Genomic DNA, 15877 nt, shown 5'->3' with positions numbered 1-15877 from the left:
TGAAATTGTGGTTGTCAGCAGGCGAAGGAGATTCAGAGCACACGGTAAATTAAAAGCATTCAATGTAATGCACATTTTGAATTGATATGATGTGTGTGTGCTATTGTTCACTCTTCTTCTGTGTGTGTTACTGTGTCATCATAAGTCTGTCCCAGATATCTTGGAGCATCATGACTGTAATTCAAGACTAGCCCTTGTTTGGATGACACATGGTTGAAATCTGCACCCTGGTGTGTGTCAGGAGAAATCAATGTGTAATTAAAAACTGCTAAATATGATGTCATGGTAACATTCCTTGCTTTCTGAGTATTACTTCTGGTAGTGTGTTAATTTATCTTGCTCCTTTTTCTGGGGACCAATGCATACGCTTAACTGTCAATATTATTGACAGCTCTCAGCTCTTTGTGGGCTGTCTTCCATCTCTGCCTTTTCTGAAGATGAGGTCACTAAGCATTTTAAAGTACTAGTGTATTTTATGATATAACAGGGTAAAATCATGTTTACTGCAGTAAAGGTGGGCTCTTAAGGGTCTCTTGTGTTGCATTAACAAGGCATTTCAGGGAAGTAGAATATCAAATTAATGTTTCATGTTAAAGACATTAATGTCTTTTGTGTTTAATCCTTGTTACAGCATGGAAGCAGAAGGAGGTAATGCTTGAAGCAGCTTCCTTCCTTGCCTTCCTCTTTTTACAAATGAACATTAAAAATTTATAAGTGTGGGTAAGAATGTTTTAAGAGTATTTTGTATCGAATTGGGGGTGGGGGAAGTATGCAGTCTTCAACAGAAATGCTCCAGTCTCCTTGTTTTTGGGGAGGGGACCCATGAACAAAAAAATCCCCCCAAAAAACAACAGCTGTAGAGGGAATGGAGGAGAGTGCTGAGAGTGTGTATCAAGCTGAGCCTTGCTCAGGTGTGGAAGAGCTTGTGGGGTTGCCTTCTCTTTGTTGCCTTGTAAGATGGTCTGTATATAAACAGATCTCTTATAAATTACTTTATCTTTTTCTGTCTATGTCTTATAGATAAAAGGACTCCAATAAAGTTTACTTATCTTGTTCTTCATTAATCATGTCTCTTTTTATACACAGTTGGTAGTCTCAGTTGCTAGTTCTCTAGCAGAACCCTGTCTTCATTGGGTCCTTTAGACTTGGATGAATAAATAAAACTAATAATTTTCTGAAATACTGCATTGTAATTTCCCATCTGTGGTTTATGTCTGTATACTTTGAAGCATCTGCAATGATGCAGCTGTAGTTTAAGGGCCTGTGTAAGAAGTATTATTTACAATTGCCATCAGTTGCGCTCATGCATCTGTAACTGTGCAATAAATACAGATATGCATAGGGACAGAATTAAGAAACTGTTTCTCACTTCCTGCTGATGGTATCTTGTGGAGTGTAGCTGACCTATGTGACACAGGACAGGTTGTGCTGATTGTATCCTTCCCAACTCATTTGTGACTGCATCCATCTTGATACATTAGATGGGGTCTGGGAATAAGAGGGATAGCTGCCTTGCCAGATTGCAAGAAGTGCAGTAAAGGAATTGATTTGATTTAAATCAGTTGCACTACATTAAAAATTGAAGTTAAAGCTGTATTGTATTGCTTTGCTTTGTTAAAATGTGTATTTTGATGTTTTGCTTCTACTTAGTTTTGAGGTTTTAAAAATTTTACTACCAAAATTGGTTTCTAAATAAAATGTTTGCTATTTATTTTTGAAAATATCACCACTTCACCAGTTGGGGTGTTGGGGGTTTTTTTTGTGTGTGTGAAATCTTTCACTGAAAGATGACAGAGCTGATATGAACTTGTGAATTGCTCTGGTTGTCCCATAAGTATTCCCAGTGAAGAAAATTAAACTGGAAGATCCTCCAACTGTGCCTGAATTCTCTTCCTGAAGAAATAAAGTAAGCCTGAGCAAACCTTCCAGCAAAATGCTGAGTAGAATCATAGTATACCTCAAGTTAGAGGGGACCCATAAGGATCATAGAGTCCTCCTTGCAGGACTACCTAAGACTAAACCATATGAGTAGAACTTTTCTTAACAGGCAAAACATATCAGGTAAAAAGTCTGCTCATAAACGTGTGCACCCAGGCTAAAGAAGTAAATGCAGGCTGAAGGTTTGAAGCCATTAGGAGCTCATCTGCAGAAGTCAGTGGGAAGCCACTTAACATCCTCTGTGGAAACCAGCTGTGTTACTGCTCTGTGCTGTGCCCTGTGCTCTTTTTTTCATGAGCTTCCTTTAAGTACAAGAGGGACCTTTAAAGTATTTACTGATAGTAACAGTATAGTACTGCATTATCTGGAAACCACTTACCTCTGCCTCCTTCCACAGTTTCCGTATGGATTTAAGTGACCTGAGGATAATTAGGTCCATATCTTTCTGAGGGTTCTTGGCTCTAGGCTGCATTTCTCTCCCAGCTTCTTCCCAAGGTACAGTGCTTTGTGCTCTCTCTTGCTTCCACACACCCCATTACAGAGGAAGCAATGCGATATCAAGGCATCAGTCATCTCCTTCCGGGATGGAAACTGCTTTCTGTATTAATCTGTTAAAGGTGCTGATAAAGACTAAGCAAGTTTGAGACTGAGGAGAACCTTCCATTTTTCCATATCAGTTTTTACCCTCTTAAGAGCAAGGCTACTAGAAGGAACTCCCAGAGGTGGGCAAGTAGCAGGTCTGCTCTATGGCTGACACTTGACTTTATGCGCCCCTTCCATCATCCATGAACATGTTATGTTGCATAGCCAAATGTTGAATGCTAAAAACTTTATAAAGCTGCAGTCTTGACCCCAGGCATTCTGCAGCCCGAACAGGTTAAATTCAGATTCTTGGGGAAGCATATTGAGCAAGAATCTGATGACTCGATCTGGTCGCTGTAATTGTGGTATTTGAAACCTGACTTTTTTTTTTTTTCTTTTTTTTTCTTCCAGGAGTATGCATAAAAGAGAGAATCTGTCTAGACTAAGTTGGTTATATCTGTTGTCAAAGATGCTTTTGAGCAGTGACAATAAAAATAACTTATGTATAAACCAACATTTCCAGTGAACTCTTTTGAGTTGCACTCTAAGAACCTTTATAAGAAGCACTGCTGTCTGACCAGTGAATGAATACATGAGTAAGCAGAATATTTTGATGCAACTGATGTCTTGCTCACATCTTAATTCTTATTTGGGTGTATATCAAGGCAAGGCTTACATCCTGATATTGCTGCAGTGAGCTCTGCAGTGAAAGCCAGGGATGTTCCACCAAATGATAATTACCAGTAGTTGCCTGTCGCTGCAAAATTTTTCTCCAAAGTAGCTAGTTCTTTCCTTGTGCTTTTTACTTTGAACTTATTCATTTGTCCAGGAATCTTTGTGAACTTGGCTATTCTTCCTCCCCTTCCAAGATACCACCTGGGGGAAGCTGCAGGTTAATAGTGTCCTGTGCTATAATCTTCCAGTTATTCATGTAGACAGCCTATCAAATGTGCAGAAATGGGCTGCAGCTCTGATCATCTGGCTAAGGGGATTAATGTCATCTAATGCAGTGTGTTGGTACCAAATAGATTACAAGGAGCAGAAGAGGTTTGGAGGCTGAGAGTGTGAGTTGGAAGAGGAGGGGAGTAAAACCCCTCAGGAAATCGGTAGCCATCTCAATTTGCAACTTTTGTATTTCATCTACTGTGTGCAGCAAAAAGTGTTCTCTGGAGTTTGGGGCTGTACTTGATGGGGAGGTGTCAAAGAGGATGCTTGCTATAAAGCTTGTGTTTAGAATAAACAACTATAATCAAGTAACACTTTGTGCTGAAATATTGTCTTTGATTTCATCTTCTTAAATCATGTGCAGAAATATTTTTGGTGTTTAAAGTATAGATCCAGTGTTTCCTGTAGCTTGTTTAGTCTTCTCAGGAATATAAAGATGTTAGTCTTTAACTGGGTATTATATAACTGTAGGTATAATTAACTTTATTTGGTCAAGACAGTAAAAGCATACTCTGTGTACATTATGTACTAGGTGATAAATGTGTTTATATTGAAGCATTCCATTGATTTGACAAATAATGGGTCATTAATGGCAAAGTTGACTTAAAAACTGAATCCACACCTATACTGCAGGCACAGAAGTGAATACAGGTTATATTAGCTTGCCTGACATGTCGCAGCGAAACTGCACTAGAACAAGCTTGAGGATCTCTGCCACATTCTGGTCATGTCTGAAATGTCTGTAGACAAGCTGCTAGTTTAAACTACAGAATCAGAGATGCTGTTCACAGTCTGTCTTTTTTCATTCCCTTGTTACTTTAAGCCTATTTGAAACCAGGGAACAACTTAGCTATTTCTATTGCCATGTAACTGAAAACTAAATGAACACAAACTGGACGTCTGAGAGACGTGCATGTCTGAGGAGGGTGTTAGCAGATATGCACAGTGCTCAGCTGCAATGAAATAATTGCACAAGGGGACTGCCAAAAGTATATGGTCCTGTGCACTGGAGGTGCCCCTGGGGCTGGTAATGGGGGTCTGTGCACTTGTCAATCCCACCCCTCCAGAACTGGCTCCAAGTCCCTTTGGAGTTCCTATTTTATGGCTTGTGGTCCTTGTTGACTCCTTGTTCCATGCTTTAGTATTTTATTATGTGAATATTGGCCGGGGGGGGGGGGGGGGGGGGGGGGAGATGTGTGTGCGTGTGCATGTATGTATGAGAGAGAAGTTAAAATTTTATGTAGCTATATTCAGAGCTGCTTTATAACTACAAACCAACACCTTTCATGCATCATATGTTAGTTAGTGTGTTTGGGGTTTTGTGTTGGTAATTTAACTGGGCCCCTACAGTGCCAAGTGGTGTTTTCATTGCCAGGTAGAGTGCTTAATAAATCTATCCAATGGTATTAAGTAAATTTTATGGCCCAGTCAACTTTTTCCTGTTTTCAGCTTTTAGGAACAGGACAGCTGCTAGACTTTTCAGGTGGTTTAGTTCACATGTGAATTTTGAGCCCAGCAAATTTTTCTTAAGAACTCTTTCTCCCCCAGTTACTCATCAAGTTATTTTAAGAGGTGATCAGCACTAAACAAAATCAAGGCTATAAAGCAAAATGCTGAACAAGATAACTGCTTTTTTTTAATCAGCAGTAATCCAGCCGGGTGTATTAAAAGGCTGTGTAAGTTGCTCCCAGAGGATGTAGACTCTGGAAAAAATGCCATGTAAAAAAACTCCGTCTCTGCCATTCCCCAAGCTCCTCATTCTCCCCCTATTTTAATAGTAAAGCTTTTAGATCAGTTACATTTTTTTTTTTGAGTGTTATATGGCTGACTTGAGATGTGGAAAAGTTTTGTCTGAAGCTTTATTTAAGGGAATACAAAATAATTTGGAACTTCAAAACTGATGAGGAAAGGAATTAGGGTTGTTTGTACAGATGGGGTTAGAATGGAAATATTTAATCTGCATGTAGGTATTTCCAGAATACCTCATATGATTTGGTAACCTGATCCAACTTTTCCATGAAAAAAGGGCATTTTGGGTGTCTTATCCAATTTAGTAGCCTAGTCCTGAGTATTTTTCTACTCTTCCCTGGTTTAGACTAGTTTAATTCTATTGAATTCCATGAATTTTTATCGAACTGGAACTGATGTAAAATGAGAGAGGGATCAGGTTAAAGTAACTACCAATAAAACCGATAAGAATATTCAGATGTCATGGAGTCAGCCTTTTGTTTTTGAATTGGCATTCAGTAATGTCATCACTGAAGTCAGAGCTGCACCAGCATGCAAGGTGTATGTGAGATCAGGGAGAGGCCTTATTCTTTCCGATCCTAACTGGATAGTCTGAGATTGGAAAGATGGCCCTGGCAAGTGGGGAGGTAAGCTGGAGGAGGAAATAAGGTAAGCCTGCAGTACCTTTTGCCAAACCACTGAAAATGTCTGATTTGATTTACTCTCTGAATGTATTAGTGGTCTTTCTCCTCCTGGATGGAGATGCACTGTTGACAGCAGACAGGGAAGCCTGCACCGTTAATCTGTAAACCATGGTAGTTGAAGAGGTAACTCCCTTCTCTGGTGTTCCCAATATACCATCATTGGTGTATGCCAAAGTGTATCACGTGGGGCTGGGGGAGGAAAACAAAGCTTTAAAAGCTTTCATATCTATTTGGTCTCTTTTGTATAAAATATGAGCAAGTAAATAAATGCAAAACTATTTTTAAAGCTACTTTCTCCTGAAATAGTTTGGCACAGGTTCTGAAACCTAGTTGTTGAATAAAGGAACTTCCCAGCAACTGCCCTTTGATTACTTCTAAATGTAGATTACAGCTGTTCTTTTGGGAAAGGCACATAGCTCAGCATGTGAGAAACTGACACCTTTTTCTCTCCTTTTCAGAGTATCTCCTCTACAGAAGTCTGAAATAGTAGACATGGTCAAGAAACACGTCAATGCCATAACACTTGCCATTGGGGATGGTGCCAATGACGTAGGAATGATCCAGACAGCTCACGTTGGAGTGGGGATCAGTGGCAATGAGGGCATGCAGGCAACCAATTGCTCGGATTATGCTATTGCACAGGTCAGAGGCAAAAAAGAGCAACTGCCATATCCTGTTGTCAGAAACGCACTGTGCAGCCACGTAGTGCTTGATGGCTTCTCCTAGCCTTCAAGCTAGGAGCATCTCTGCTTGTTTCCTTTTCAAGGCATCTGTCTAAAACAGATATCTTGGATGTATTTGGGGGATTCATTATTACAATTTTGTATTCTTCAGGGCAAAGCTCCACCTCCCCTCAAAGTTTCAGTTTCCTCCTGACAGCTGTGCAATGTCTTGGCTCTTCAGTAATCAGGAAGAGGCACTTCGTGTGATGCTGATATTAACATGCTTTTATGTGTAATTTATCTCTCTTGGTGCAAGCTGTTTTCTCTTGCTATGAGTAGGCATTATAACCAGGTGTGTAACAGTTTGGCTGTTTGGAAATACTTATTTTGAGGTGTCTCCTCCACTTATTCTTGTTTTGTTTTGTTTTTTTATTCGGCCCCCACGCCCCCCAACGTATCCAAGAATTGGTCACAGTTCTAGAGAGCTGGCCAGCGTTTTCATTTTAGGTATGTTATTTTGAATGTTTTTTGAGTGAGTGCTCCCAAACTATCCCATCAAATTCAGCACTGATTACTTCAGCTAAAGAGGAGAGTAAAAAGCTTTTTTTGTTTTACTGAAGAAACCAAGATGTAGAATAAAGATGTAAAAAGAAACATAAGAAAGGAAGGAGGTGCTACAGTTGCTGCACATCCTCTGAATACTATTTACAGCTGAGGTGCTCTATGTATGTGTTTGAGGCTGATTGCAGGGCAAGAACAGGTGGAGCTGACAAGAAACAGAGATGATCCACTGTCTCCTCGGTGATCCGTGAGCATCAGCTGATGTTCCCTTCTGGCAGGGTATAGGCAGATTTGCTCTACCAAGCGATATGAAATGTTACCATCTTCTGATAGTTTCAGTAGAAGGTGAGGTTTTGAAAAGGCGTGGATAATGCTGCTGTTTGCACAGATAGCTGTTTATTGTGTTAACCCTGCTGTGAAGCAAAGTGGCAGTCTTGTATTGCTGCTCTGTTCTGCATACTGATGAAGCACCTTTGGTTTCAGGCTTGAATAACTGAGACCTTTCACCAAATTTATCTTGAAAATTTTAGACTGTTTTATCAAGGGTTTATTCTGTCGTAAACAGTGGCATATTCCAAATACACAGCATTATAGGAACTGCCATAATTATAAAGTCCGTAGTATCTTGTGACTTTCTCATTTTTAACTTCTGTAGACTATATATTGCTTCTGCTGTGTAACTTAATTGAATGCTCTTTGCTTAGACTTCCTCAGATCATTGATTACTTCAATTTTAATAAGTAAGCATATAAGCATTGAGAGTTTTGTCCATAGAGGGCCGTACACAATTCCTTCTGTGTTAGTTTCAGTTACATTAAATTGAGGAAGTAATTCCATGTCCGTGTGTTGCTTCTGCATTAACAAACCCCCTGTCTTTGGATTTAGTGTTAGAATGTGGAAGTAAGTTGCTCTTGTTTTAAATTCCAGTCAGGGAGTTACTGACAATAGTAATGAATCTTCCTAGTTCAATATGAAAAAAAAGGTTGTCACCCAGCACAGAATTTTAACTTTCAAAAATTATTAAAACACTGTGGAACTGTATTTTTTGTGATTGTGTAGAGGAGCTTTGTGCTGACTAGAAAACATACAAAGGAATCCTTCTTGTAAAGGAGACTAATATTGTACGGTAATGTGCGTTTTAAAAAAAGTGTTCAAAAGAAAAACTTGATCTCTGTGGGTTATATTTCTTTCAGTGAAGACATATAACTCCCACTAAAGCATTACTGTATGTGCATGCCTTGAAGGCAGAGTATGTTCTTATTGAGTAATTTAAGACAACCACTATAATGTGGCATCTCATGTTCAAATGGTATTTCAAACACAGTGGTGCCAGAAGTAGGCACTTATGGAAGAGAAAGTCTATATATAGGCTTGTTAAGGATTCCAGGGGGAATCAAAGCATAAACCAAACAAAAATAAAGGTAACTGTGTCTGACTCCAAATAGTGCAAGGAGCATCTGTTTGAATCATCCTTTTCCCTTGAAATGACACTGCACCAGTGATCCATATTTAGAGAATGACCAAATCAAATGATCTGTTTAGAGAGACAGTAGTAGAATTCAATAACTTTTTTCCTCAGTTAAAAGGCTTTATCATCTTAATCCAGAGAGCAACTGGTGTCTAGGGACTGTTTCATTTTCTTTGCTAGGGGAACTTCTTTCTTAAACAAATGTTCGTGTTTCAGGTTGTTTGGGGTTTTTTGTTGTTTGTTTTTTGTTTTTTTTTTTAATTTGGCTTGCATTTTGGGTGCATTTTGTTGTCTTATCCCCCCCATCTTGACTAAAGGATGAGGTGATGCCATGTTGGGGGGGGGGGGGTATCTTTCTAAAAGATAATCTCTGTATAAAAAAAGTTATGCTAGGGTTGATACAGAGACAACTGAAAACTTACAGAAACTTTTTTGCAGGTAGGTTGGGCAGATGATCATGATGTTCCCTTCTGATTTAAAACTCTATGAATATAGTAGTGTCCAAACAAGGGCAATGTCTTGGTAGACCCCTATACCTACAGTCGCTCAAGTATGCCTGTAGCTGTGCATTTGCATAATTTCAGTGACCAGCATCAAAACAAATTAATTCCCTGTCACGTCTTAGTGGGACTCTTCACCTGTGTGAGCAGGCCCAGAACTGTGTTATTTAGGTTACTAGTATCTTCCTTGCTGTGCTGTGCAGTGCATTCATTTTCATAAGAGTACAGACAAGAGAGTGATTACTGGTAGGATTTTTCTTGCCTTGAGCTCCAGAGAAGACTACATCTGAGGTGGTCACTCGTTAGACTCAGCAGAGAGAAATTTTTAGGGTGTGTCTTAACTATTCTCTACAAGAGGTGTTTAGGGTGACTTGTCAGGACATAGTGGCAAGTTTCCCATCACTGCTGATGTGTTTTGTTAGTGAATTTTGATGAGGAAAGTTGTAGCTGTGTTGCATATTAACTGAGGCGTTAAGTGTCTAGTAGGTCAACTACTCCCTTGTGAGTGTCCCACTTTCAGTCCTGACTCAAGTTAGGCAGAGACTGAACTGTGAAGCTTGGTTCACTTTTATTTTCTCTCCTTCTTTCTTGCTGGCGTATCCTAACAAATCTGAGTTGCTGATGCATGGGAGAGAGGCTGTTCTTACAGGATTTGTGGTTCAGTGATTTCAGTGCTGGAAATCATGGGAGCAGAGCTATCTCATGACAGTCCTAATTCATTACTGTAGCTTTCAATTTCAAATAACTTTTGGTTAAAATACATGATCTAGAATCTAAATTTAGGAAGTCAACCTTTTCCTATCAAGTCACTCAGTGGAAAGGAAGCAAACCAAACAATGGTCCCACCTTAGTGTCCAAGAACCCTTCAGGTATACACGTGCTGAACGGTAAATCTAGTCACCAGTTTGAGCTGTCTGTAACTGGACAAAAGAGAAATGATGTAGGCCATAAAAAAAGTTCACTGACAAAGCCAAGACTAGAAAATTACGTGTTTCCTAGGCTGTGTTGTGAGACTGCTTCTATAAAAGTCTATTTTCAAAACTACTGAATTGAGAAGCTGAATTTGAGCTGTAGCTGTGGTTCAAACAAGCATTAAAAGGTATCCATTTTTACAAGATTCATTTACTTGCCCTTTTTCGCAAATGCTCCTTCTTTCTTTATACAGTATTTTAGGTGCTTTGTATAACACAATTGCATACATTTTGTGGGCTGAAAATTTAAGTATGCATTGTCTATGAAAGACTCTATGCATCTATTCTTTCACTTGTGTTCCCACCTTGTACATTTTATTTCAGCTCAAGACAGTTCTAATTACCAGACTGTTCATTTAACAAAGAGGAAGGAGATTCTGAACCTTGTGATCCCTCTAACACAGGAATCTTCTTTGACCATGAAAAGTTCACATTTATATTCAATCTACAAGGCTATACTATGTTAACCTTGCTTGATTTTGCTATCAGGATAGTAATACTAATTGAAGACTACTTGCTGTTTAAAGCCAGTGAAGACCACCTAAAAACACTCAGAGGTTTTGCTACAAAAAAAGCTTTTCCTGTAAATATTTTAAGTGTTTTTTGCATGTATCTTCTACTAAGCTATTTAAATAGTGCACTTGAAGAACAGCTTTCATAGCTGATCTGAGGGCTTTTTCTGAGGGCAGGGGTTTACTTTAACCAATTTTTTAAAATAGTTCTTCATATATGTGAAAACTTGTTTTCTCTCTTTCAGTTTTCCTACTTGGAGAAGCTTTTGTTGGTCCATGGAGCTTGGAGTTACAATCGAGTTACCAAGTGCATACTATATTGCTTCTACAAGAACGTGGTTTTGTATATTATTGAGGTAAGAGTAACTGAATGGATGGGTCTTACTGGTGCTTACTCCTCAAATCATTTCTTATAAAAAGAAAAACTCATCCAAATGGATTGAGCTAAAAGGACTGACTCTTTTTCATGTTTAACAACTTAAAATTCTGTTTCCTTTCTCAGATTGTTAGTTCACTTGAATCTTTTAACGTTTGCAAAAGGAAAACTGAAGGTTTCAGTACAGTGAAGCCTTGGATATGAGATGTCAGGGGCAAAGTTCATTCCTTCTGTGCAAATGTTCGTATTGAAAGCTTCTTTGTATTCATGGAAACACTTCTGTTGGAGCTTATGTTTATAAAACTTGAATTTGGGGATAAAATTAAATTAAAAGTTCATTTTATAGACTTGGGAAGAAGTCTATAGGCAAATAATAAACTAGGCAAAAACTATAGCTCTTGCTTCCAAATTATAAAGACCATAGCTTAGCTGGAACTGAAATTAGTTTGCCTTGTTTTTCGGAAACAGAGGACATAATTTTGCCCTACAGTGCCAGAGAAGTTATAAAATTAATCAGGGTCTTTGATTTAGTAATTCTTAAAATGTAACTGTTTTGAAAAATGAATTGCCTGAACATGTCAAGTAGTGAAACTGGATTTTAAAGAGGGCTGAATACGGTTATGAACATTAATACACTGCATTTCAGCCTGCTTAGATAGGAGTGTAGTTCTCATGCTTCAGGATATAGCCTTGAATTTAAGAAGGATCAGGAAGGGATGTTTATCTTGTGCTGTTGCCTATTTAGAAACACATGACAAACTTGAACTCAATGAATTGGTCACTTGAGTATCAAGTGGTCACTTGGTACAGCAATTTCCACATTGTTGGTCAGTTTTATTTTATATGTTTGTGTATGTATTAGGTAGGTTTGCTATTTCTTTTTACAATTAAGCCGACATGAGTGAGGTTAACAGATAGGAAAATTAGAACATTTTTTATTAGGCAGCTAGTTATATCAATCACGGGAGGTAGTGGTTAAGTAATGTTTTACTATTCAGTGAAACATATCGTGGTCAGTGTGTGTATACCTGACTCCCTCAGGGTCTGATCATCTTTTATGCATGATGTTAGGCTCTTAGAGAACAAATACGCTCCACTAACTTGCTCCATTTTTCCCATGCTAACTATTTCTGAATTAGCTGTTGGCTGTTACAATTTCAACACAGATTAGTCTGTTTACTGCAAGAGAGTTACACTATGCCATCAAAATAATGGTAGTGTTTTGCTGTAGTGGGTGAGAGCAGGATAGTTGAGTGATATACGGTATGCTAGATTTGTGAAATAATACACGAGGTGATTTTTTTTTTTCTAAATTTTAAACATCCGAATCTTGACTGTGCTCCAACTCTTTAGCCAGATTCTCTGCTGAATTTAAAGCAGTGTTCTTGAGATTTCACAGGTGTGTTCTTGTCCTAGTGTAGAAGCCACCTTCACAGCTCTGAGACGAATTTAGCATGCTTAGATAATTAAGATTTGGTTCACATTTTACTTTTTCAGAAAGAGTCCTTAATTTGACTAGGTCTGGTCATAACTCATGTTTTTAGTAAGGATTTTCGAGTGTTGTTGGAGATGACAATAATCTTCATGATTGTCCAAAAGAAATATAAATAATTTTAAAAAGAAGCTTTCTAGTGGGTTTCTTACTGAGCATGGGAATTGCTGGGGTTTTCCCTGAATTGTTCAGAAAATGCTTAACAGCTTCATGATTGCCTTCTAGGATTTCTTTCTCCATTTGAAAATTAGTTTTGAAAGTCCTGCTTCTTGCCCATTGTAGCAGCGTGTGTCTTTGCTTCCTTTACTGTCTGTCAAGTAAATTAAGTTCTGTATCAAATGTTGCATGGCAAAATTATGCCTTCCCACGTGAGCAGCTGTGGCAGGGGTTGAAGACAGGTGAAGGCCTCTGGGACCTCCAGCCTGAGGTAGCTTAATCATCTTAACCATAGGGAGGAATTTTATTAGCCAGAGATATCACTAGATGATACATAAAATGCACATCTGCTCTGAGAATGTGAGGTCAGATGTTCTTTTCACTGTATTAGTCTGTGTTCGGTTCTTTCTGCATACTGTACTGAGGCAAATGAGCTTTTGCATCTCCTGATGCCCATGACTGAGGGTGGGAGTCGGTTCCGTCTAACACCTGAGCACTGAAAGCTTCAGCCCTGTGCCTTGGTTACCCCTCTGTGCTCACGCTGCGCAGAAGTTGGGAGCAAGTCTAAGGCTTAAAGGAGATGAAGTGACAGAAGAAATCTTGTAGACCTGCAGCAGTGGGAAGAACTCAGTTTGGTTTTAGTTGCCCTGGTGAGTTTCTTTACTAGTGGCCTTAAGGAACTTCCCCTCCAAAACTGTATAAAAGTAGCCAAATTGCCTGGGAACTGAAGAGACGACCAATTTTAGTATCCTAGGGATGCAGAGAAGAGAGAGAAGAGGTCTCTAATTCCCTTTTTAGCTTTACAAAAAGAAAGCTGAGTTGTTTTGTATTTCTGCTGTGAGGCTTGGGAGCACTGATCAGTTTGTGGTATGGAGTGATGCTCATGAAAGAGAAGTTCCACGAGGGAATAAATCCTTCAACTTGAGAGAATGGTAGTTGAGTGCCCAGCATTCCTGCACTGTTGCTAGTGCATATGGTATGTTCCTGATTGTTTCCCAATGCTCTGGACAAGTTTAATATTTACCTGTACTTCCTGCTTGGATCTGTGGTGTATGGGGAATATTCTTTTAGCATTGTAATGAAACGGGGATTTGAACTTGAACTACTTTCTAAGTAAATCTTCTGAAGGATTGTACTGAGTAAATATTTATAGAGTTGAATCAAAAAGCACATCGGTGAATATGACTGTCAGTTACACCTTTGTTACTGTATCTGTTTTATTTCAATGAAGCTTTAACACCTGAGGAATAACTACAGTAAGCCTTATGTAAATGGGTTTCGCAGCAGTGAAGCACTGGGGCTCATCATAAATTTTATTCCGTGATACTTTCCAAATATCAGAGAGAAGAGATGGTACTCAGGCTTAGCACACAGAATATCCGGACACAACTTGCACAGACATACATTAAGATTAAACTTAAGTTAATGAAACAATGATTAGCGCTTGAGGAGAACATATTGCTGTCTCCTTTCCTAGCATCCCAACATTGGTATATTACAACACCTAACACACTTTGAAGTTTATCTTGATACCTTTCACTTTTATACCAGGAGGATCCAAACCGTGGCATCTCTGAAACATTAAATTTCATCAGCTTTCCTTTGGCTTCTGGGAAAAGCAGTAATTAAAATACAGGATTTGGTGGGAAGTGTACTCGGGTGACTGGCATCATGGGCTTTACTCCTAGGAGATGCTGCTGGGTTAAGGCTGGTGCTTACCTTCCTGCAATGGCTGATTCTTTGTGGAGAGACAGGGAACTGTGCTTTCAGTTGCTTTGACAAGACTAAAACGTGCACCCATATTGGGACAATTTCATGGAGGTAGAGAGCTAATATAGCAGAAGGCAAGCCTTGTAGTTTAGTGATTGCAGGGGAAATGGAGATAAGAGTCTATTTTCCCTCTCCCTTGATTAGGCCTTCCTAATAATTTTTTTAAGAGGTGAATTTTAAGTCATCAAAGTGATAAAGCTTGGTGAAGTCTGAGGAGATTTTGGGTTGGCTTAATAGACGGAAACTTGATGTTGCTCTTCTCTCTCTGACCTGATCTCTCTTTCCCTTTGCATTTCTTCATCATCATCTTCCTGCCATTCTCTTAATTTCCCCCCTTGATTTTTGAAAATAGAAAACTCAGTGAAATATGAATCAAAAGCAGAAAGAAAAGCGGGTCCTGGAAATTCATGTCCTTTCAGCATGATTCTTAGCCTGATGCTTGAACCCTTGCATGTCGCCACTTCCAAGATGCTTCAGGATGTAAAGTTGGGGTACCCTTACTTATGGCCTCACTTAATGGCAGGGCGGTGCAGAATCAAGCCTTTCCATCCACAGAGCTGGTCGATAGATGAATTTCTGCCCTTTCCCCACTCTCTCTCTGCTGGGTCTGTCCTAACAGTGGCAAGGGAATCTACATAGAAGGCTACCGAGATGGCTGCAGGGATGAAATGCAAATATAAAGCCCCCTCTTTGGTGTCCATTCCTGTATTTCCCATGTCTGGTTGCAGTAACAGTGTGCGCTAAAGCTGTTACTGAGGAAAGCCAATCATTCAGCATCATCCTCAAGTAGTAGGTCAGTGACAGGGTTTTGGCTTTTAAAGATTGACAGACAAATACTTGGGCATCATTACAACACACCATCTCATTCAATTATTTATGTAGCTGGCTTTAAACTGAGTAGTGGAACAAAAGATCTGTTTCACAGCTGTTGAGCAGATATATTTCACTGGAGATGATATAAAGTTGTCCTGATGACATCAGAGCTTTGAAATATAGCTGATTTCAAATGTAAAAGAATAAAGGAATGTTGCTTTCATGTCATGCTTGGAGAAGGAGAAACACAGCAAGATCAAAGGCGATATAAGAAATATCAGGTAAGAGTTCAAGGCAGTTGGGAATGGTTCTGTGGAAACAGTAGCATGGAAGATAGCTTTCAGGCCAACACAGTGCACAGGAAAAACGTGCTCAATACTTCACTGGAACGTGTTGTTTATCTGAAATGTACTTAATATGAAGTGCTCTTGTATTATATATTGCAGAATTGGGGGGAAGGTGGAGAAATAGATAGTCCCTGTGTCAAGGTCTGGCAGTGTAGGGCCATGACAGAGAAATGAATGGCAAGTGGGAAGGGGAGGGTATAGTGTACATATCCTGATGGTGCATTATTTGCTTTTCTGCCTTGAGAATCCAGAGCTAAGGTATAAGCCCACATTGGAAAGCTGTTTCTTTGTGGAAGCTGAGGGAAATCGTACATGTGAGCGGTGTTAAACAAGATAAATGTACTAAAAACCA

The 15877-nt window shown here is 39.2% G+C and overlaps 1 protein-coding gene across 1 annotated transcript in view; it reads left to right on the top strand.

Moving 5' to 3' along the window:
• Positions 1-15877, top strand: part of ATP8A2 (ATPase phospholipid transporting 8A2) — a 356262-nt gene that overhangs the window by 189615 nt on the left and 150770 nt on the right. The window contains 2 exon segments of the mRNA XM_052812677.1: positions 6356-6539; positions 10817-10927. Coding sequence (XP_052668637.1) covers positions 6356-6539; positions 10817-10927 — 295 coding nt within the window.

This window comes from Harpia harpyja, chromosome 17 (assembly GCF_026419915.1).
Source record: "Harpia harpyja isolate bHarHar1 chromosome 17, bHarHar1 primary haplotype, whole genome shotgun sequence".
NCBI lineage: Eukaryota > Metazoa > Chordata > Aves > Accipitriformes > Accipitridae > Harpia > Harpia harpyja.
This window is presented reverse-complemented; position numbering and strand designations above follow the sequence as displayed.